This window comes from Euwallacea fornicatus, chromosome 17, assembly GCF_040115645.1.
Source record: "Euwallacea fornicatus isolate EFF26 chromosome 17, ASM4011564v1, whole genome shotgun sequence".
Classification (NCBI taxonomy): Eukaryota; Metazoa; Arthropoda; class Insecta; order Coleoptera; family Curculionidae; genus Euwallacea; species Euwallacea fornicatus.
The window spans coordinates 2,568,696-2,593,286 of record NC_089557.1 but is presented as its reverse complement, the minus strand read 5'-3'; the positions used below and the strand labels follow the sequence as shown (position 1 = coordinate 2,593,286).

At 41.7% G+C, this 24,591-nt stretch overlaps 1 protein-coding gene across 3 annotated transcripts in view; it reads right to left on the bottom strand.

Annotated features, from left to right (window-relative positions):
• ci (cubitus interruptus) overlaps positions 1-24,304 on the bottom strand; it is a 47,545-nt gene extending 23,241 nt beyond the window's left edge. The window contains exons 1-2 of one of the 3 annotated variants that reach the window (XM_066292531.1): positions 24,024-24,304; positions 22,246-22,445 (exon numbers count right to left, since the gene is read on the bottom strand). In XM_066292531.1, coding sequence (XP_066148628.1) covers positions 22,246-22,418 — 173 coding nt within the window. In that variant the 5' untranslated portion in view covers positions 22,419-22,445; positions 24,024-24,304. The remainder of the gene's footprint in view (positions 1-22,245; positions 22,446-24,023) is intronic. The other 2 variants (XM_066292532.1, XM_066292530.1) reach the window with 2 other exon arrangements.
• Positions 24,305-24,591: the final 287 nt, after the last annotated feature.

The following is a 24,591-nucleotide window of genomic DNA, read 5'->3' as shown; positions in this document are numbered from 1 at the left end:
GAAAGACGCGGACCCCGGGGCTTATCCCTGGACCAGTAGTGAGCATTCCATCTACTGAAACTTCAATTGCTTCTTCGATCCCCATCTGAGCGATACTTCCGGATTTTCAGTAACCGATAACATTACCTGCTCTTCTTGTTCTTCGTTCCAGCATCTGTTGCAGCTTGCTACCGGTTTTTACACGATCCGTATGCCGTAAGATTTCTTATAAGTCGTCCAAAAACGGTTTGGTTGTATTCTTTCGATGTAAACGACAGTACAACGCATCGACAAATTTGTTACAACATTGTCTTAATATCGATAAAAAAATAAACAGTGTTGAGAAAAAAGACAGAGTTAAACCACACACAAAGTTATCGCTGGCATACCCTGCACCTATACATGTAATATGCAAGAGAATTGCCCCTTTTGGTCATTTTCCACTTTTCCAGGTTTTGCCCCACCCCCCCCTGCCAGTGAACTTAATGGCTTGAAATCTAATTCTCTTCGGCTTAATGAGGTTGGCGTTTTGCACAGCTCGCCCGATGCAGATTAAGGCCGTCAGTTCCTCCAAAGTGAAACAATAATTTGTTTTTTAGAGCAATTTCTGAGAGCCATTAATCATGACCTCAGAGATCACTGCTCCTCCTTCACGGGCTTCTTAATAAACGTCTACAATATTGCGATGTGCATCCATCAACTAATTCACTCTTATTTAGGATCAGTCTGGCCAGTGTGATGGTAGACGTTTTATTAGATCGATGATGAAGGTTTTTCTCATCTTATTAATAAATTTAATAATGTGGATTTGATTGACGATGAGACAAAATGGGCCAGTGTGGGTTGCCGGGAAAATAAGGAACATGTTCAGATTACCTGGAAATATCGAAGGAAATTCAGGTTACTAAAGAACTGTGAACGATACACATGCAGGTTGCTGAAGAATCGACAATGAATTTCTGGTTGTTAATAGCGTTTGTCATTGGTTCCGTCGGAATAATTGACAAATGAGTTGACAAATGAACCTTCATACCGACCTAGTGCGACAAAAGTGAAACGCATTAGAAACCGAAAAAATTTTTCAGATTACCTTGAATGAAATCGTGAATGAAATTCAGATGTCTAGGAAGTCTAGGATGAAATTGAGTCAACAGCTGAGAAACTCTAATTTAAGCTTGCGGTGAAAACCTCGTTATCCCAGTGATACACAAAATTGCTGTAATTCGACTCAATATCGAACATCGAAATCGAATTTAAATAACCTGAATCTATGTTCTGGTATTTTGGAGGGTAGATGCGGATCAACTAGTTTTGGTGACTAAATGGGACCAATCGTCGGTAGGCAGCGGTAAACGGACGATTTTTTGCCGTCCAATTCACGGGACGATTAAATGCGATTGCCCAAAAAGGCATCCGAGCGCAGGTCCCGGTCGGCGAATTCCGCGCGAGGTTCGGCCACTTTTTCGACTTTTCGGTAATTGGCAAAATCGGACACGCATCGGCAATCAATCAGGTGAGGCCAATTTGCTGACTGGGCCCCAATTAGGGGCTCTTTTTGCGCCCGCTCAATGTGTCTATCTGCTACCTGACGGCATCCGTCGCGTCAATTACCGCTTGTTTACTTTTGCCCAATATTCGATCAATGTTATCGAACTTGTCCGTCTTGCGACTTTGACATTGTTGCTTTTTGCGCCACTCGAACATACTTTGTTCGATTTGACTCGTCGTTAAAAAATGACTGGAAGATGTTCCGAAACGTGGAACGAGGTCCGTTTTCTCTGCTGGCCCCACATCACGCGATTTGCATGCAAATTAACGTTAAGTGAGACATTCAAGTTGATTATTATGCGATAAAGTTGTTAAAATATTCGGTCATCGTATTGGCGTGGTGGCCTCGATTTTTAATATCGACGTTTTTTAATATGAAACACGAAACCCCTTACGTTTAATTTGCTTCATTTTTTGCGTGCCGATGTGTCCCTCCTTGAGGCTGAAAGCACATTTTATAGCGGGCTTATTATATCTCTAAATTAGGACGGTCAGAAAGTTTGCTCGAAGAGCAGCGCAAAATCTGATTAAGATCGCGGATTAACCGGAACTAACCAGAACTGTCGTGTAGAATTCGCGCACAGCTCAGATAAAGTCGGCGTCGCAAGTTAATGCTTAAAGTCAAAATGGCGGCTCTGAGGGATTTTCCAAAAATGTCAAGATGGCGCCCAATTTTTTCCAGTAGGGGAATAACTTAAACAGGTGACAACGAAGATAACGAATATTCAAATTCTGACCAACTAGGATTTTTGGACCTTGACACGGTAGGGGACATCGCGAGGATCATCAAATGGGCAAGGATTTAGGGGTTTGGGAAAAATCATGTCCGATTTAATCATGAAAATTTTTCGAAAAAAATAGACACAATTTCTACGCAATACTCCGCAACTTCGCCTGCGTCTCTGCACCTCCTGCAATTTGCAAGGTCCCTACACATGCATCACCGCGCCGGACCACACCGTATACTATCAAAAATTGGCATATTTTCGATAATCGAACTATCGCACTTTCGGTAACCCGATCCTCCGAACGGGTAATCGGGCGAAAAAACTTTGCAACCACGGTCTCGAGTTACCAGCCAACCGGTAACATGAAACTTATAAGGTATTTAGCAGGTCCGGTAGACGAATTACCATTTTTAAATTGTTCTCGGTAGGTTTCACCGCAAAAATTATGCGGCCGAAGATTTAACATGAGAAGAAATTTAAAACGGCAACAGCCGAATGGAAAAAAAATAACCAGAAGTTACAGCACCTCACCTCCAATCTTCAAAGCATGTCCTGAGTTGTGGGCATCTTTCTCCACCCAACTAAGGGGGTCTATTTGCCGCGAACATAGTTATCTATGAGTTAAGATAATCTCTGGCCGGGTAATTAATATTCGGGACCCAAAACATGCAATTAGAGGGAGACCTTAATGGTACTCGCTGGGAAACCGCTGAGCACTATAATCATATGCAGATTGTATTATCTAAATTTGCAAGTAGGCGTCAACGATTTCATTAATTGTTAGACATATTATGATGTCTTTATGTCTAATTACAGGCGATTCGCAAGTAATTTCCTCCTTCGTGGGAAACTTGAATTCGAATAGGGAAAATTTGGTCTTGGACCATGTCTAGGAAGATCTATATTCGTTCTCAGAAATATCTAGTGCGCATCACGTCATCTGTTGGTCACTTTGTCGGCAGTCAAAAGTCAACTTAAGTTTTTTTTACGTCAAATGCACGTCATGCAACATACGTAGCATTAACGGAATTTTGTGGTCGTGGAAGAATAAAAATAAACCGAAGCTTTTATCATCATTTAAGTCGTCCGTTTTTAGCACTCTCGGGGTGAATTCATTGGAGACACCACGAGTTTACCATCGGAAACGTTCCCCAAGTCGAATAAGGACTTCCATCAATTCGTGGAGATGAAGCCAGGCGGTCAAGGTTCAGGTGCGGTTCGTCGATATGAGTTGTTTGTCATTACAAAGTTAACCAAGTGGCACGCAAGTGGTACCGGGAACCCATGACAAGTTTCGGTCAAAAACCAACACACACACACAACAATCAGGGGTAAAGATGACGAAAAAAAGAATGAATCGTGACACTCGACGAGTGTTATGATTCCTAATGAAAACAGGCAGCGCAGGAGAAAAATAAACAGTAGTGCTGCCGTGGTCGATAATGAGCCCTGGGCAGGTAAGTCGGTACGACCGGACGATTACCGCTCGTAAAAGAGGATAAATATTGAGATGTAAATTGGAGAGCGGCCCGGCCGTGTTAATGCGTGTGTTTGTGGAACTTGATTCCATAATAGAGCTGCATTCCAACGTGGAACCAGCGGCGCACCACTCTCATCCACCATGGGAAATTCGTCGAGCAATAATTAGGTAATTGAGGCCGAGCCCCGGCGAAGCGGCCGCCACTGCCGCAGGAAGACCCTCCAATCCTGGTTCCATGGACATGGACCGAATTAAGTTATAAAATTTAACAAGCAATTATTATAGTTTATAATGTCCGCGTTTGGGCAAGATTAACGGCGGGGTCCCTTGACAATTGTTGCACTCGCCTGCGACGCCAAACGGTCTGCGCATAAGTACCCAAGAAGAGTTTAATGTTAAATGGGTTCTCCCCGTAGTAAAAAATTTATTGTGACTGGTTTCGGGTCGTGAATTTACAATTTCAGGCACAGCAGCTGTGACGGGCCACATTTTTTGAGAAATTTAAACTGGTTCCGGCGACAGTTTACACTCGTCATAAAACACGTGATGCATAGCCTCAAGGTCACGAAAAAGGCGCGACGCGCAGGTCGTTTAAAATTCGCGCGCATCATTGGGATCTCGAAAACGGGGGAGGACTCGAGGGCGAGTTTCACAGCGGCAAGGGGGTAAAAACTTCCAGAAAAAGATCGTACGAACCGTCGTCCGGTTCGGGTCGGTTCTGGAGATCGATCCGATCGGAAAGTATGCCCGTGCTCTATCGCTTCGAATTTCTCGTCTGGTTAAATGGAGTCGTTACTTTTCCAGAGTCGTCCCTAAAAATTTCTTGAAGCGACTGGTAGTAATTTAATGAGCGTCTGGCTACATGCTCCTATGTCCAATTACACGTTTAAGGAGCAGTGGTTAACAAGACCTTCTTCAGCTGATTGCTCTCAGAATAACACACTCCCAGGGTCACTATTAACTTGTTGTGCCGTTGGATGTATCTGTCGTCCGCGTAACCGGCGGACACATAATCAAGAAGTGAGTTCCGAAGTTTCCTTTTTCAATTTACACACAATGCGCCGCTGCCATGGAAAACAAATGGCGGTCAGGTATCACGGCGTCAATCGATCTGTTCGAACACGGATCGATCCGCCGACGATCTTTTGATCGGATCTTGCCAGCTAATTGGACGAGAACCGCCACGGCTTTACTTAGACTTTATTTCCTTCTCTCATTGTTGCATACACATCTAATATTACACGTGTACAGAGGAACAACGAGAGGAAAACTGCCCAATCATTAACCAAATAGATGAACCTCTACGCGGCCAATCCGCCTTTGAAGTTGTTAAATGATCGCGCGATTGAGCAGCCCAGCGGGCGCCCTTTTTTTACCAAAGCCGCAGAACAGACCAGAACTGGACCCTAGCGAGTTGTTGGCTATCGCCGATGGAATAATTAAGAGGATTCCGCTGATGTGATTGCGGTAGTCGAGATTGAAGCAATCTCCTTTTACGACCGGCTCGGGCGCCATTGTGTTACCATTGATGCTGCGAGGGTACCTCAACTAGGGAAACAGATCAATCTTGCAAAGGGGATTAAGAGCAATCAGCATACTCGAAATAAAGCTATTAAGCTCTTCTTATTCAAACAAAACAATTCCATATCCGTTCCCAAAGAACGGACGAAGATCGAGACCCCGCATTGCATAATGACCATCTTCGGCGGGCAAATTGCTCAGTTATGATGAAGTCATTATCCGAAGGATGGTTTCTTTGTTGCCGCGGTTCAAGAACGCTCATCTCGAAGTGCACAATACCAGGTACCTTTAGAAAATTCCACAGCAAGTACTGCCAAATCATGCAACCCATAAAGGGAGCATTATCGGTTGTTCATTTGGGCGTGTAATGGACCAGCGGCGGTTTAAATGATGCCTTGCTTAGGCTGACTTAACTTCAAGGTTATATGCAAAAAGACGGAAAATTAAAGAAAAACTGTGCTGCTTCAGAGGCACTAATAGTGATAAGTGATGTTGTTATTAAAGGCTTGTCAAAACTACGCCAAGTGCCTCTCCCGAGGAGATAATTTAGATTTCTGAAGGCACCTGTAGATGATTAATTCTAATTTTTAGTTAATTTATCATCCGATGAGTGACGTTCATCTCGGGTAAATTGCTCTCCGAGCCAGGGGGGCGCGCTCTCGAGAATTTCGTTTAGTAATTCTTTTTAATCGCCGTTTTATTTGTTGAAGGAACCGCGTCGGGTGTCAAAGATTGACAACTTTTATTCTATTACGGCCCCTTTCGGTTCTATTTCGCGACGCTCTCCGTGTCGCTTTCCTAGCTTGCAACTAATAACGTCCCTTGCACGTGTGTAAAATTTGCAAATTAAGGACGAGTTTTTGTTTGGGCCCCCTTAATTGCCGAGTGGTTCTGAGAACAATTTGCAGCGAGAGAGACGTCTTTTTTGGCTAAGAGCAATTAGCTGTTTAATTTTAACGAACTGTGCTTTAAATAAGCTATATCGCACTGAAATGTTGATTAATCGGGGAAGTTAAAAGGGTCCGTAAGATCGTCGGGATAGGGCTTCTACAGAAGTCGAACGGTTGAGAGATCAGGGAATACCGGGTGCTCCAGGGACATCGGCGCGCATGAGCGAAGTGTGCTAGCGGATGAAAAACGGAGTGATTCAGCGCTATAAAAAGGTTGCTTGGTTTTTTTCTACAGCATGTTAATTTTTTTTTATTCTTTAACTCCTCTCTGCTGTTAGGTAGGCACTTATGCAGCAGTGCCTCAAAAAAATTACGAAAAAATCTAATGGGTTTAAATCCGGGCATCGTGGCGGCTACAAAGGTTTCCTATTTCGACAAATCTATTGAGGTGGGAAATTCACATTCGACAACGCTCGTGCGTGTATTGGGCAATGGGCGGGAGCCCCGTCTTTCGTAAACCAACAAGCATTGCCTTGAGAATGGCGGAACATCTTCCAAAACTAGACATACGTTGTTTCTTAAGAAGGTCAAGTAGCATTTAGTTTCGGCGACCGAACTAGTCCCGAAATCCTACACCACCCGTCAATAGAAAACTCACATTGAACCGATGTTCTCTTATTAAATGGGAATTTGCTCTAAGTAGCGAATTTCAACGATCCATCCTGGGTTGAAAACAGCTTTGCAGAAAATTTTGAACAGCTATAAAATGGAGTTTAGCTAAAGCGCTCTTTTCTCCGCCTACTCATTCACTACACTCTACCTATTGAACCATTATTTCTCGAACACGCCGTCGATTTTTTCCCAGTTTGTTTAGCAATCTGATTTGTTTCAGTTGCGTTGCCGTATCCTCCCAAATTTGTCCCTCCGCCGCACTTTATCCATAAATCTCTTGCATCCCTCTTATCTCCAACCCGGACCGTCCAAGTGGGTACTAGAAGAACCAATAAAGTCGGGGCAAACTGCATGGATCACTACGGTTTACATATGCTAACCCTCGAGAAGAAATCGCTTAGTCATTCAAGAGGACAATTTCTAAAAGCCACGTTTCTCAGAAAGCGGTTTGCAGGTCGAAAAAGGCCCGAAGTACTGGCGAAGGGCCCGGATTTCTCGGAAGTGCGACCTCCAGCAATAGAACGGATATTCTGAACTGTTGCGATTGACTTGTTAATGGGTGCAATTTGGGCCGGAATCAGCGCCGCCAGTGTTTACTGCAGACACCTGTTACAAAGTTAATTATGACTACATCGAAAAGTTGGACTTTATGAGAAGAGGGGAGAGTAGGGGGGCAGTAGGGGGGTAGCCACAGAGATATGGGTCGGCTTTGATTTTCTTGGCTTTCATATTTATAGAGTTTTGCCGAAGACCACCACTCTTCGCGCCACATCCGCTGTACAATGCAATGGAGTAATATTTATCGACGCTAAAAGTGCGCTTTATAGGTTTAACAACCTCGGACCGGAATTTTTAGTACCTTCGGTTCACAGCAGGCGTTACAGCTCTGTTTATTCTTCTCCTGTCACAGCCCGGTTAAAATGGGCCAGGCCGGATAAAGCGGTTTTTTCAGCTAAACCATTCTCTATCTTCACTAATTGGGCAATTATCTCCAGAAGCGACAACACGGCCCAAGGACCCACCGAAAAATCTAAATCAAAATGACGTTTTAATGTCGAAACAGTCTTTTTCGTTTTTCTTTCGGAGGTGACTTATCTCGCCATAAAACAAAATATACTGCGTTCCCAAAGATTAAGACATTTCCTTATTTATGGTCTGCCATGAATAAGGCATTGAAGATTCAAAACACTTATCCTATCTGCGGCTGAGATCTCCTCTCGGGCTCTCTCTCTCCGGGCTCGGGAACTCGTTTATTTTTTATGTTAATCTGTTCGGTTTATTAAATAAGCGGTTTTATGCAACATTAAGTGAAATGACTCCATTTTTATTGTTTGATTTACTCCACTTCGGGAGCTCTAGTGTAAACAATAATTTAAAAGAGCGATTTATTATGGCTCGGATTCTCCACGCAGTGCTGCACACAGGTGAATTGTAATAAACTCGCAGTCAACAACTTGCCCGTAATTAAAAACGCATTAGTCGAGCCGGGCAATTTTTGACGCATAAATTAATCGGCTTTCTTGCCCATTGAACATCATGATTTTTTGGGCCCCCGAGCCGGTTTTCGTACTGGACCCGCCGCTCAAATGCTAATTAATTCTAACCTTTTTATTTAGGCTCTCATTATGCAGGTCCGACTCAATTAGACTTTCGCATGTACGCGATAATTAGCATATTTGACAAATATAACTTTATCCCGACTTTTTTACCAGCCCGTCTGCACGATAACAATGGTCGTTTGTTTTTGGGAGCTGGTTTTTGTCGATGCCCATGCATAATGCAGCCAGCCCAGATCTGGTCCGGCAAATGGTATCTTTGCCTTTTTCTTACCGCCGGCTTATATAACTTTTAGATGCTGACGGGCTGCCTCGTAGCTGCTAAACGGCCGCGCGATCGGGTTTTTCCCCGCCGCTGCTGATTAGCTTTCCAGATTTTCTAGAACCGATTCGTTCGGATGAAAACTGCACCAGGTCGAGGGTCCGTACCAGCTGGAGACCCGAAAACGTCGTCAACGGTAAAAAGCGTCGACGGCCGTGACAAAAACAAGGCAGGCAAGACGATGGCGGTACGCGTTCCACGGGGCCCCGATCATATTTTATCCCGCGGTGACGTTTGCCGGATCATTTTTGAGAACTACATTCTGCTCGGTATGTCTTGTACGCGCATAATGACAATTTATATGTGTATCTCGCATCGGCAAAAACTTGCCCTGTTCTGGTTAGTGCTCTCGAAGACCGACAGAAGAAGTTATCGATTTAATTTGATGGGGACGATGAGAAGCCGTGCGTGGCCGTCATTCTAAGAGATTGCTCAGGTCCAGTTTTTTCCCCTTCGCATGAGAGTTTCTTCTTCAAACCGCTTATTGAGGTAATCTCGGCAATATGCTTCTGGATGCCTTTTTCGGTTAATTTCTCTCGCTTTTTAACCCGCGAATGTTAACGCAGCTTTAATTGGCTCAAAATTTTTATGCGCGCTCCGGTCGTGATCAGCACGGCTTCGCAAATAAATATCCGAAAGGAAAAGGAACAAAACCAAATACTATATGTCGATGTCGAGGCGGAGAAATGTAAATATGGCGAACACGACATTGCTTAAAATATGATTTCGTGCCTCATGTGTGAATTTCGACCGTTTACGGCCGCTGCTTGTTTATGTTGTGTTTGTTGTATTGTGTTCTCCGCGAGCGATCTCGCCTCGTTCCGAGCCGTTTTACTCCGCTTGTTTTGACTCGGAATTCTCGAAATAGCCCCGCTCATAAAGTCATAACTCTGCCTTGTTATTTCAATTGCCTGCGCCTTGCAGAGACCTCTGCGGCAAAGTCATCAATCCTGGACATCGCCGATCATTAAAAATCTTGGTTGAAAAAAGTCGAGGACTGGCAATTCCTCGGCGGATTAACCTTTCAACAGAACTGGCATATCCGGTGAAGAAATATCGACCGCCTGCGTGCGTCCGAGGGAACCGTTTTAAGATGTGCCAAAATGGGAGTCTTTCAGAACCAAAAGGGATTCCAATAACTAAATTAGGACGAGGCATATTCTCATTGGCCAAACTTGCACATGACGACAACAAGAAATCCAATGGGTTTAAGTCGGTGCTGCGCGGTGGCCACCATCCCGACTAATCTACCAACCTGGAAAATTCACACTTCAGAAGTCCCTTGTGCGCAATGAGCAGGTACGCCATCTTACTAACACTAAAAAAATTGCCTTAAGGCTAGAGAAACATCCTCCAAAACTCTAAGAAAATCGCTTTTCAAGAAGTTAAAGTACCGTTCCCCCTTCACTTTCCTCAGGTGTTCTACTGGTCGCAAAATCATATCTCTGTATATATCTCGAAAGTGATGTTTTCTCATTAAATAAGGACTATCTATGTTGTGAAGATGGCTGTTTGTTCAATTAAATGTACCTCGCTGTTGCTTCAGAAATCCGTCTGGTGCTGGTCGCAGGGGCCTTCACTATCCGCGCGAAGATTTCGTTTTCTGGATCTACAGCGAGAGTTTTCGTTCTTTCACTCTCCAATTTGGAAGGAAATGAACCAGTCTCCCCAAGTCTATCGTAGAGTCGTTTGAAAGTTCAATGATCTGGTTGTCTATTATTGGGATAAAGCTCCAGATACCTTTCAGCAGCGTGATGACTTCTAAAATTTATTTTTGCGCGTAAACACACACTATATTTCCCATCTCGATATTGGTAAATTTATTGCGTCGAGTCATTCGGGAAGGTATAATAACAAAACAAAACTTAAATGATTTTTTTTCGAAAACGCATGAGGTACGTATTTAAATAAATTTACTAATTATCCAAAAACCCCCTAGGAGTAATTTCAGGCCAATAAATCAAAAACTGAGATTTATTCCTGAGATAACAAACAGCTTTATTTATATGGCATATTTAGCTGAATTCCTCAGCACGCTATACACATTTGTATTAATTTATAAAGCTCATGAAATTATCAACTGAACATCGTTTACAGAACATTCGACGTACAAAATGTACCAAGAAGTTCGTTGGAATATTAAAATCAGAAGACGGTTCTGTTCCTTGTTCAATTTCGGCCCTTTGGGCCTCTAACGTCCTACCGGTACATCTCCCCTTATTTGGAAGGACTTTGCAAAATTATTAATAAAAATATCGCGATGTTGTAATAATTTCGCAGTGGAGTTTCAAAAACCACATGTATAATTGGGAATTTTTCGCAGAAGTAGGTACAACAAATGGGAAGTCACTAACAGTATGTAGTTATTTAAGTGTAGAGGAGTAGAATAAGAAGATTACACCCGTAGCCCAAGATTAAGCTTTATACAGTCACCGACGTAATCCTTCTTCAACCACGGCTCAAATCAACTCCAACGTTTGTTATACTTAAAAAAAGCGACAATTTGCAGGTAAATCTGCTGTGCGGTCATTCCATTAGTCGTAAATTTTACTTGCAAATTTAGGTTTTGTAATTTTTTTACTTGCTTCATATTCATTTTACGTATTTTTACGTAAACGATACAATTTACGAACATGAGGTATTTCTCGCAGAAAACTTCTGTTCGCTTGCACTAGAAGTCGCCATGAATATCAACAATTATTCTCCCAAGTTAAAGAGGAAATGGCCTGGAATGAACCTCGCAGGGTGCCGGAAACTTCCTTGGAGCCGCCATTGCCCGAAAATCCTCTCATCATCGGCAATGTTCAAAAACTCCCGACCGCGATCGCTCTACAGCTAACAGGACTACGAAGTCATTGTCTTGGCGTAAATAAGAATCTTGTAATAAAAAATGACGAGTTTTCTTCAATGGACAAACCAGGAATTTTGGCTGCGCTCAAAAGTTCTATAATGTGTCAATTTTTTGCCGCCTCCACCCTAATTTATTATGGCTGTGACCGTTCTTCCCCTTTCAGAACTCTAACATCTACATCAACGTCATGGGAAACTGCAGGCCTTGAGGTACTTAAAATGATTTACGACAATACTCACATCTCGAAGTTACAACCTAGACGGTTCACGCAGGAGAACCCATTAAATCATCAGCAGCAAGGCGCACGATCAAAGAAGGTTCATCTACTGGCCAAGAGGATCCTGCAGAACCTCATTTGAGGGAGATTAATTTTGCGGGACATCAACTAAAATTACTGGCTAAAGCTGCGTTTGCAAATAAGCCAGTTAACATCGAGTCGCTGCTCGAATGATAATTGTCTCTGGTTTAAAGAATAAACCTACGCAGACAGAGAATCGAGGACAATAATTCATTTTAAGCGAAATGATTAAATTGAATTTTTTCTTATGGAAAAATCGCTTTTAATGACGTGGGCAAGTCAGAGGGCTATTTAGCTCACAAATGCAAATGCGGGCTCAAACACCATTTACGTCCAATTAGCGCCTTTGCACTCAGTCGGTTTAGAAACGTGGCACCATTACCATCACTTTCATTTTTTGTTTCTCACAGTCCCTCAATTTCCCATAAAACATTGTTAAATAATCTCGAGATTGCTGGAGCGTTGAGTGTGCAACAGTCAATCGCGATCTCGCGTTATTGTAATTATAAATAGAAGGTCAATAATCTGAGTAATGTGTGCGCCAATAACGCGAACAGAACAGGGTCTCATCAATCACTTTACGATCTGTTGAGCAGCACCCAGTTGATAACGTTCTCGCTAATTGACTTGTCAGTTCCGATGATACCCACAATATGTTTGGATCATACGCTTGACTTCAAAAACCATCGCTGTACCTTCATGCCCATGAAAAGGATCCGAGTTCATTACTGCGGTAGCGTTGGGCAACAATAGGACGGTGCCTTCTAAATTGAAAAAAAAAACACTAAACGATAACATAACAATGTTATCTGGTGGCTTTAATTTTATGCGAGGTCATTTGATAGCCTTTGGTTTATGTCGATTCTCGGTGTATAAATAAACCATTAGAAGATAAAGTGTTGTTCTCCCCTAGGAAGCGCATCTGTTCTCTATTTCCTTCGGTGCTATTCAAATCCCTAAGTCGTTCATCTAAACGGAGGGAAAATAATGTTAAACTTAATAATTTACATATTGTAAACGCTACGTAAGCCATTAACGATACCAGGAAACATTTTTCTGGCGTCTGGTCTTCGGGCTCCTTCTAAGGCGGGGAAATTTGTCGAAGACACATACGCGCCTCCGTCCGCAGCGGGCCCCAAAGGAGCCCAAATCGCTTGTGTTAACAGACTTTTGTAGTGTTGCAATTAAGACGGTTCGCATCTACTAGGAGTGAGTACGTGGGATAATCAATAGAATCTAAATGTGCGTTGGAAATGGAACCCAATTATTTCTTGGGCTCACTAATGGTACCGGATTAACTAGAGTGGAACAGGAGCGCGCTTGGCTTACAAATATGCATAATACTACAATTTGTAAAACCGAGTTCCGAGCAATTAATAGTGGTCATTAAACTCGCAACTACTACTGGGACTTAATTGAAATTTAAGAGAAATTGCAGGGCTGGAAAAAGAACGGAGAAGGGACCCGTGCGGTGCGCAATTATAACTATCGTAGAATGTAAGGAAACATAAAGGTGGAAGCACGCTCCCCTCGTGTCACGTGAGACACGTGGACAGTCCCAGAAGTACCTGAGCTATCAAAGAAAAAACATTTTAATATATTACATTATTTTTCAACATAGTGTCCCTTGAGATTGACACACTTTACCCAGCGATGCGTTATGCCCTCTTTGTAGTGAGAAGCCTCGAATGTTTCAAAATAGGCATCGATCTCGGACTACACCCCTTCATTACTGGAAAATCTCTTCCCATCGAGTCACTTTTTCAAATTTGGAAATAAAAAGTAATCTGAGGGGGTTAAATCTGGCGAATAGGGTGGCCGAGGAAAAAATCCGAAACCAAATTGATTCATTTTGACCATCGCAATGACGCAAGTGTCGACTGGCGCGTTTCTTTGATGACTTCATTTTTTGTCAAATGCGGCCGTTTTTTCTTAATTTCTTCGCTTAAACGTTGCACTAAAGGTGTATAATATTTTCCGTTTATTGTTTTTCGGTTAGGGAGATAGTCAAGAAAAACAGTCCCGTGTGCATGCCAGAAAACGGACGCCATCACCTTTCCTATAGATGGAACGGTTTTCACCTGCTTAGAAGCCGATTCTCCCCTTTGAGTCAATTGTTTTGCCTGCTCCTTCGTCTCAGGTGCGAAGTGATGGAAGCATGTTTCGACCATGGTTACGAATCGACGCAAAAATTCGGCTTTATCGCTGCGAAACTTTGCCAAACACTCCCTTGAAACGTCTTCACGGCACTGTTTTTGTTCAATTGTGAGCAATCGCGGCACCTATCTTGAACACACCTCTTTCATCTCCAATTGTTCGGTCAAAATCCGATATTTAGTACTTTGTGAACTGCCCATCGTGTCTGCTACCTCGCGCGGTCTTCCAGCAGTTTTGTAGATTTTGACCACGATATCTGCAGTGGTCAGATCTGGAGTGCCAGCGGGTCGACCACTGCGGAGTTCGCCTTAGTGGCTTGCACGACCGCGTTTGCACTCTGCCAGGCCAATATTTTACAGTTGTTAACGACAGACCAGATTCCCCCAGAGTAAAATCTAACTCAGCTTTGATGTTAAAGGGGCTAAGAGCTTTTAAACGGAAGCCTCGAATCATGTATCGGTGACCAGCTTTTTACATGTTCAGAAAATCTCTGAAAGCATTAATCAAAAATAGTTCCAAAATGAACACAAATCAACGTAGCACCCTTAAACTTTAGACATAAGCTTTTTATGGTTAGGTCTTTACAATATTGCTAAGAAAATCGCCATCTATGTGGCAGGTCGCGTACTTCTGGCGCTTTTCTCGTATCATGCCACGTTGATAAGCACGTTCCAACCTGAATTTTGCCAGTCACGAGTTACATATCTTCGTAACAATTCGCGCTCAGAACCGGGATTGCCCTAAAATTCGCCCAAAGCGCCCGTTTGACCCTCGACTTCAAACAGCACGAAGGACATCCAAGGGCGTTACAACCATCCAGTTGCCTCCAAGGAAAGGAAGCGAGAAGCATCTGCCGGTAATGGAGAAATATTCCAAGGAAAAGCGGCCCAATTTATAGAGCCAGGGCCGCGTTGGGCATTTGCGCGAGACAAGGAAGAGGGGCCGTCGAAAAGCTGTCTGAGGGCCTTTCGCCGCTTCCAGAAGTTCCAAAAATCGTTAAGGGACGAGGAACGACAATCAGCCAGGTCCGCACCCGTCCGATCGAGGGATCCAAATCGCTGCCGACGTGTCCCTCCGGCGTTGTTAGGTCCGCTTTCTCCTATGCGGATACGAACAAATAACAGAGCAATTGGCAGGCCTCAATAAGGGCAATCAAGAAAAATGTTGGTTGTGTGTGTAAATGCAAACAAACCCGCCCACGAGAAACCGAGACAACTAAATCAAGTCCCGAGATCAACTACCGCGGGCCGTCGAGTACCCTGGTCGGGGGGACCCGCTGATTTATGACCGGGCCGTTCTAAGAAACGCGCCTCGGTCGGCGCAAAAAAAATAACCCAACCGAAACTGGCTTTCGGTCAACGTTCATTCTCAAACTTCTATCTCAAAGGTATCTCTGTTAGGGATCTGTATAATTCTGTGCGCTACACCGCTCACGGGGGTAGATAAATGTCTTTTTCCGCGCCTACGGGATTCTTGGGTCAAAATGTCAGGGCTTGTTTACAAGACGGACAACCGAGTCATGATCTCTTTATGTTTGAGGAAACACTATCTTTCGCGATGCTACCAGCAGATAAATCTTTCAATTCTAGGCACGTTTTATTTACGGCTACTTTACATGTCTTGTGGGGTTGTGAGAGCCGTACGGTCAAGCTCAGGTAAAAGTCCGAAGTTGCATTAAAGAGCTAATTATAGGCCGGATTACTCGCGACAATGCTGAACAAACAGTTAACACCTGGAAACAAACAAGACCGCTGGAAAAGCTAATGTCCTTCTCGTCAAAGTAATCGAATTGTAGCTCGGCAAATATAAATATTGAACCAAGCTTGAACAAAGTTTACTCGTGTGTATTTGTCTTAAAATTCGAGTAGCGGTTAATTTGTTTGTTCGTCCCCGACCTTCATCAACTCGCACGTTGATAATCACCTGCGAATGTGCGTGGACGATAAGACTCGCGGTACTCGCAGAGCTACGCACCGAACCGATGGAAAACCCATTTGAAATCCGATATCATAATTTGAAAGCGAAACATGCCCATTGGGACCCCGCCGCGAACATGCGGTCTGATAAAACCATCACTTGTATAAACATTGTAATTAGATTCTCCCGTTGGGTTGTTACTCGCTATTAACATTTTTAAATAAACGATGGTGACTTAGAACCAACCAAATGGCAGCGGAAAGAACTGGATATTGAAGATTCAAGAACAATGGGGAACGAAGCCTGAAGAGTGGCTCATAAAAAGGCATTAGAGCTATCAGGGGGACTTGGATTACGTTTAATATTGACCAGGCTGCACCGGCTCGGACTTCGTCATTAATAACGAAGCGGCCGCCATTTTTCACTGCTAATCGGCAAAACCATCTTCGGTCGAGCCAGCTCGCTCGCGCTCTTTGCTTACGGAATTGCTTTATTTACTTCGCAAATTTAATTTCTCTATTACCGCACTGTGCTTTTCATAATGCCAAAACGCACATTATCTTCCTGGCGGTAGTAAGTACGTTCTCGAGGTTTAAGTAGCGACCATGACAAATACTCGTGAAGTAATAAACTTGTAACTGTTCCTAATTAGCAAATAATGAACGTGTATAGGTCGTGGTTACTTTATAGGTCTGCATGAAGAAAATTAGAAAATTGAGAAAGCTGTTAAAAAATGCAGGAAGGCTGTAGCAATGACTGCGGTCTGGATCGATACGTGCGTACTAATTTCCACGTCCTGTTGTGCTACACTGTTCGTTCTTGCGAAAACACACTGTACATTTTATCTTCTCCTGAAGTCCGGCCCCGTTCCAGCACTTTGCCGCAAACGCCACTCACACCATGAGACTTGAACTTTCCTTATTCGTAGTAATCATTAATCATAACACAAGGCGCGTTCCTGGGCCGGCCAGAGGTTCGGGGATATCACAGAAAACCATAAATAGGACAAAAATTGAAGATAATCGAGGACCTTGGTGCAAAAAGGAGATGAGTCACTTTTTAAAAACTTCTCAGGAGAATCAAAAAGCAAAAAAAAAGTACATTTTTTTATGTTTTTTTGTGTAGAGTACATCATAAAAAAATCGCGCAAATGCAAAAACGAGATGAGCCAGTTTAAAGCTTTCGCAACAACTAAATTTTTAAACATTCAAAGGTAGGAGACCGCAATATGTATATACATAAACACGTAATACTATATGATATAAGCAGTCGGAGCAGTTTTCTTCCTCATTCGTGCTTGAAACGTCTGAAGTTTGAAAAAAGAACAGAATCACCTTTTAAACTGTCTTAAAATTACATGTCAGTTTTTGGTACATACTCTGTAGCCATTTGCATGACATTCTCAAATTTGAGCCCTTAAGAGGCAGCGAAGCGTTCTAACACTTTTCCTTTCGTTCAAGTTGACGAACTTTTTTTTATATTTAATAAGGCAAATTTCTATTAAAAAGAAGCCACTAGCAATCGTGCTAAATTCGATTCTCTTAAAAAATTATAAATATACAAAATATCGGTATAACTAGGAATGCAAAATTTGTCTTTGTCGAGATTTTTCAGCACTAAAAATGAAAAAGATTTTACAACAGTTGGAAATCATAAATCATCCCCTGGGAAACAGCAGTGACTTCAAATCGAAAAACAGCAGTTTAAACTTTTTTTTGTAATACAGGGGCAAGTAAACACGTTCAAATTAGCTTTTTTTATAATACTAAATGATCTATCATATGGCAGGTAGTTGTGACCAAACTCAGAAAATCTCTGAATTATACAGGGTGAGTCGGGAGGATCGTGCCGAACTTCAGGAGCGTGTTGTACATGAAAAATATATGTAAAAAATCTCAAATGTTGTTATCCGATTTTCGTTTGTTTACAAGTTATAGCGTAAATAAAATTAAAACATAAAATTTAAAAAAATTATAAATTTCATAAGAAATTCCATAAATGAACGTTTGGATATCATAGTAAATGTTCAAAAATATTGCCATTAACTTGTAAACATTTTCGGCTTCGTCTATGAAGAGCATTCGTTGCGCTCCTGATTGTTTCATGTCTTTCTTTAATGGCAGCTGCAGCATTTCTAATGCGTTGAATTAGTGCATCTTGAGTGTCCACTTTCACTCTGTACACTTCAGTTTTAAACCAACCCCACAAACAATAGTCTAGTGGTGTGAGGTCTGGAGACCTTGGAGGCCAACTAATAGGGCCACCACGACCAATCCAACGTCCAGGAAAGGTATGTTTATGTTAAATAGAATCCTAGTTAAAAAAATTTATTTACGCTATAACTTGTAAACAAACGAAAATCGGATAACAACATTTGAGTTTTTTTGCATTTATTTTTCATGTACAACACGCTCCTGAAGTTTGGCACGATCCTCCCGACTCACCCTGTAGATTCAAGCTTATAACACTTATAAAAATAATGACCAAATATTGGGTACTTGGAAAAGTTGGTGCAAAAATTATGGAGTTGAAAGTAAAGCCAAAAATAGTAAAACAAATTCCAATAAACATTGATCCCACGGAGCACCGTTGCTGAGATATGGCCCTCCAAAGGGGCCCTATCGTTTTGGATATCTTTTAAAATAACTGAAAAAGAAGTTATTTTGAAAAAAATCCACATGACAGAACCACTTTGGAGGGCCATATTGCGACGACTTATCCCGTCCTTCCAACCAACCATATTTGCGAAAGGGATGAATCAAATGTGCTTATTATTTCAATGTTTATTGAGTGTTCGTGTCGCTTTTCCACTAAACGATAGCTCATGCTTTGTAACAAACTGTAGACGTAATATATCGTTTTTGACAAAATAACGACTCATCGCCTAAGGTCCTCAATGTCTATCTGCGAACAAGGCACTCATTTATTTAATCGGGCCAGTAGATCGAACTGTTGACAAACTGTTTCACGAGGGTAATGTCTTTGATTATCAAAAAGACAAAAAAACTTAAGAACGCTTATAAAAAGAATGGAAAAAAATGAAAACAAAGAAAAAAAACGAAAGAAAAAATGGAAGAAAAAATGAAAAAAAAAACATGAAACAAAAAAGACGAAAAGAAAAGAAAAAATCATAAAAGGAGAAAAAGAAAAAAAATTAAGAAAATAAATTAAAAACTTCTTTTTTTTTTAGGCCGAAGATGATACCGAAATATTGAAGTTGCTCTGCCGTTTCTGATTTAACCGACGATAAAATAGTATTACGACCATAACCTTGTAGTTTCTCTTAGAAACTATTAGAGAACGTTTACTTCTTAAGCCGGATACGGGATATGCAACACAACTAATAGCTAGATAGGAATAGTAAACAATGCACGTTTCCGCTGTAAAAACACGGCCGATTTAAATTCAATATACTCCTTCAGCTTTTAATTATTCTTTAAAATATTTGTAAACTGTCGCCTCTCTGTAATCGCCGGATGAAAATGTCATCGAATATACCATAAAGTTGGAGTTAATTTCATTCCGGAGGCGGCAATTAAAGACCCGATGACATTGGCCCATCGACCGAAGAAAGCATTTGGTTGAGTCGTTCGTCTTTTCGATGGTAACAACTCTTCAGAAATTGATGAGTGCGATAATCACTTAGAAACAGCATGCTAGAGGAACAATATAGGCATAGCACGTGCAAATTAAGTTATCTATAATCATTTAGCTGGAATCGGCGTGACTGCAATACCAATGTCTTCTTCCCATTTGCAGTAAACTAATAATGCGACGTTCAATCGCTTCCTTGAATGCAGCTTATTTTTATTTGATAATTGCATGAAAATTGCTTCATTAAGCGCCCATATGGTAGATTGAGTGCTAATTAGCCGCGGACGTGTCTTACTTGCCTTTGTCTCGCCATTTTTACTAGAGCTCGGCTCACCAACTTCGTAATTGATGATGGGCAATGACGAAGAAAGTACGCATTTAATTCAGCAACGCCGCTCTTCGTGTAATTTGACCATTAGAGTGATCTAGTTAGGATTCCCTAGAAGATCTCAATAGATGAAAAGAAACACAAACACGTTATTGTGCTCTAATGCGGCGTTCATCTATTCATGATCACCGATCAAATACGGGAAACGGCCTGCCCGTAAACTCTTCACAACAATGGGATTGGGCCCTGTACCTGGAATCCACCCATGAGCCTTTGTAAGCCCTATTCACAATCGCTTGTCCGGTGGAGTGTCAAGAATGCACTTTTAGACAGTATGTCTAAAATTCGAAGTCCCTGCCCCGCACAAAGGGAATCATGCATTCGGCGAAATCTGAAGGATTTGTGAGCTTGGGTGTAAATTTATAATGTTGCGTTATATGGGCGTGGTAAAAGCCGGAAGCAATAACTAGCCCATAAAAATAGAGGCCGGTGCTGCAATTAACCCTTCGAGCTGCTAATCATTCTGTTTACGTAGTAAATAAGCCCTTGGTCGAAAGGGCGGAAGATTGGTGTAGAAAAAGGAGAGCGAAAATCGCAATTTGCAAGCGGGCTGCATTGGCGAAATGGTGCATAATTACCCCCCGGGGCACGACAGGTGGGTCGAAGAAATACAGCAAGAAGAACAAGAAGAGTTGTGCAACTCGCTGCATCGGCCGTGATTGAGATATGAGCAGAATCAAACAAATCGCGCCGATCTTATGATGGGCGGGCAAAGTCCAGCCTTCCACCAGATGAAGATGTCCGAAGGACATGGTGGGGTGAAGGGAGATACGGTAGATGGTGGCAGCGATTCACACACCCAATTTCGGTATTTCTAACGCACTGTCACATCTCCCATTGGTATTTAATATTTATTAGTCCCACATGCACTGTGTTATGTAAAATTCAATATTGCCGCAGGCTCAAACCATCAGAATCGGTCAGACACAATAAACGCGTACACAGTTCATAGACTCGGCGTCCAATTTTCCAGCACATCTGCGGGTTTATTTAAAACTTAAGACCGGAACAACGAAAATAACAAACACATTAACGACTGTGTTAAAACAGACTCGGCATTTCAAGAATGTCGTTCCAAATAGAATATCTAAATTGATTTTTACTGAAGAACAAATTCTTCTTCTAGATAGGGTGGCGGACCTTTCTGTAAATTGATAACTTGTATCATTAAATTGAAGCTTGATTTTCGGTGAAAAATGACTTAATAATAAGGCAAACTATACGCAAAAATTAAACCTTCTAGTCAGGTTAGAGTTAGAAGCAGAGAAGAAACAGACATCGGGGAGGAACAGGTTAGTAATAGCAAAAACTAAACTGTGTCATAAATTAATATATTGTAAATTCCTTCCCACTGAAACGAATAGTCTAGCTTTCAATATCGGAGGGAGTATTACCCTTCGAAGCAGTTGCTTCCATTCATCTCCTCCTCAATGTCTTTCCCGTTCTATCTTCCATCGCAATCTATGGAATGGTCGCAAACCAGATTTGCTTATAGATGTCCATTTTGCGACTTACTTCCTCATTAATATTCCTCTCCGTCCTCTTCTTTTAACCCTGTTTTCTAACTTTTTTTTAATGACAATTTTGACAGTTCTGAAAGATGAATCGAAGCCAAACACGATTAAAAATGTAATTATTGAATGTTTGTTGGAGAAAACGCGCCGGTGAAGCAGGCTCAATTATACACCTGCAGAAAGTGATTTTGCAATCGCTCAATCACATCACGGCCACGAATGACAATGTTGGCATTGACTCATATTTGAAACGAATCTCGTTTTTTTTTATATTAATTTCCTCAATTGCCTGTTGCATTTGATGATTATTTATGCTCAATTTCAATGAAATAGCAAATTGCAATCAATGGAATAATCGTAAAATATATTGGCTTATTATAAGTTTATTTTTTTTAATTTTACTAATTCATTTCCATTCTATACACTTTTGCGCTAACGCTAAAAAAAGATGATTAGCAATTGTTTATTAATCTAGTAAGAAAATATCTCTGACTACATCTGGTTCCGTGCAAGAACTCGTAAGGAATTCGCTCTCACTTGCGATAAATTTTAATGCTGCTTGTGAGGGTGGTCGGGGCTGCGCGAATTTGCCGTTTTACACAGAACATAAAGTTCACTCATTTTACAATTTTCCTAGGACCGGCAACAACAAAAATATCTATTTGATCAAACGTAATTAATCATCCTGCAAAGCAACATTTCAAATTAAATAAACCCACGAGCGAAAGAGGTGATATGACGATGATAAAAAACTAACAAGTCCTCAATGTACTTAGGCCGCACCTCCATGGAAAATAGATGTAACATTTCAATCAAAACAACAGACTTACCTTGGTGGTGGATGGAATCCCTGTGGAGGTTGATGAGGCCAGGGAAAACGATCCGGTGGGGGTGGCGCTGGGGGGCCCGGCTGAAACGCGGCGTAAGGGCCCCCTGGAAAAGGCATCAGAGGCGGCGCGGTTGTGGTCAATCCGCCCCCTGTGCCGTCGTGCTTTTCGGGCATCAGTAATGGCTAACTGTAGAGGTAGGACTGAAATGAAAAAGCCTGATTTGAGGAGAGTTGTTTTAGATTCTCTGCGAATGCGGAGGTAGTGCATAAGATCTCGAAGTAAACTTTAAAATAAAGCCTGGCGATTTGTGCATTTCTATGAAAACCAATCAAATTTTAAAGTTAATCGAACAGTGATAATTCCATCTTTAAGCACCTCCTTCTTGGCTGCAAAGGGTAAGACGTTCTTCTGAATCTTTTTAAGAGATACTGTACTTCAGTTTTTCCTCCTTGATTTTCTTCAAACAGCTTTGGCACAAAAAATAAAATTGATGATAAAATTGAGTAGCAACTTGTAACATAAAGTTAACATTTTCGAGGACCAAATTATTAACATTCTGTTAACTTTAACATCTGGTTAGTTTTTGTCGAAACGCACCAATAGTCAGGCTCCATTTCAACATTTCTGTGGCAATTAATTTGTGGTTAAAGCTGACAGAATATTAATAATTTCGCCCTTTATATTTAAAAATGTTTGCTTCTTGTATCTTTAGAAAATATGTGAAACTCGGCTTAGTCTGATTACTACTTTGGTCGCAGCTTTAACCACATAGAAATGTTGTAATTGAGCCTGGGTATTACTCACTTTGAAGGTGCAGCTCTGTATGTTATAACTTGTTGCACTGTGTACCTGCTCAATGAAAAGAATGTGAGCGCACGCTTACAAAGCCCCGCAAAGGAGTCTTCAACTTAAAAAAAAACATTTTTCCAGCTTCGGGATGCGAAGTGGCAGTTTTCTTGATCAAAACAAGTGAGTAAAGGGGTTTCATTTCGCAACTAGTTACATAATGAAAACAGTTGCCAAATAGGACTAGTGAGATCAATGATTGCTATGGTACTCGCAGATACAGAGCATAGCTAGAATATGTTCTAAAGTATGCTAGTTTGTTACAATTCTATACTCGTGCAGCAAAATTGGAAAAAATTAAATATGAAACTCAGTGGGAAATGCTTTTTTATGTAACTTGTGTTACGTCTCTCTTTGGTTGTTCAACAGCGTCCTTCTAGGTACGCAAAATTATGCATTTCCTTACTAGTTACATAAATTGCTATTACATAATCTGCATGCAGAGTAATCACAGCTACCAAAATAAATAGGAGTTAAAGAAAAACCGGCTCCCGCACTATACGTCTTAAGATAATGAGGCACTATTTTTGTAGGCTCCTACAGCCTACTAAGGACCTTTTCTTTAGAGAAACTATTTTAATAAGAAAAAATGGAATGAATAGAAGAAAATGATATCCAAAACTATCATCTCCTGAAGCTACCGCTAACAGAGCGATGCAGTAAAATAATTCTTATTAATCTCAGGAGCGCGTATTATTTTCCCTCTTCGTCAACTGTTCCAAGAAAATTGCAAATCTTCCACAGAGCAGCATGACATTGAGTTCTTAAAGCATAATCCGAAGCCCCCAAAAACCACATTATCGCCTGCAACTACATAACTCGCACTTTCTGCCGCTCTTTTTTAATGCTTCCATGAAATCTATGCATTAAGTGTCTATCATCTCGTCTCTTAAGAAGAGATCCAAAATGCCAACCCCCCAATGTTAACTTACATCGAGCAAACCCCTCATCATAGCCAGAACAAAGTCCTCAAATCCACTGAACTAATCCAGTCAAATATTCTCTCAAAAACCGATCACCAAAACCAAAAGAGTCAACAGTCCGCTACGTCACTGAAGCCCGTTTTTCGGTATTGTCGGTACTAAATCGGCCTGACGTGAGACACTGACTCCGTATTCCAGTGCGTCTCGGTACTGACTAGAAATCCATCCCAAGAAAGACCACGGTCAGAAACAGAATTAAGCAGGGGAGGGGGCAAGGCAGTGGCGCGCCGCATTGCCGTGGTTGATGTCTTCATTAAGGAAGAATGCCGGGTTCTGTTTGCCTTATATTGGAAGCGTGTAACAAGTTATGCTGGTTACACCTTCATCCGGGGGATTTTGCAATAGATTTGGTTAGCATTGATGATGGAATCAGCATGGCTGGTGAGGAGGCGGAAGGTGAACCGGGGTTCCCAGCAGGGATCAGCCCGAGAAAGGTTGGATGTAAATCAAGGTACAGAGGTAGGATTTTTGGCGATTGAATCATAAACTTAGGTAAATATTTCCTAAGAGGGACATT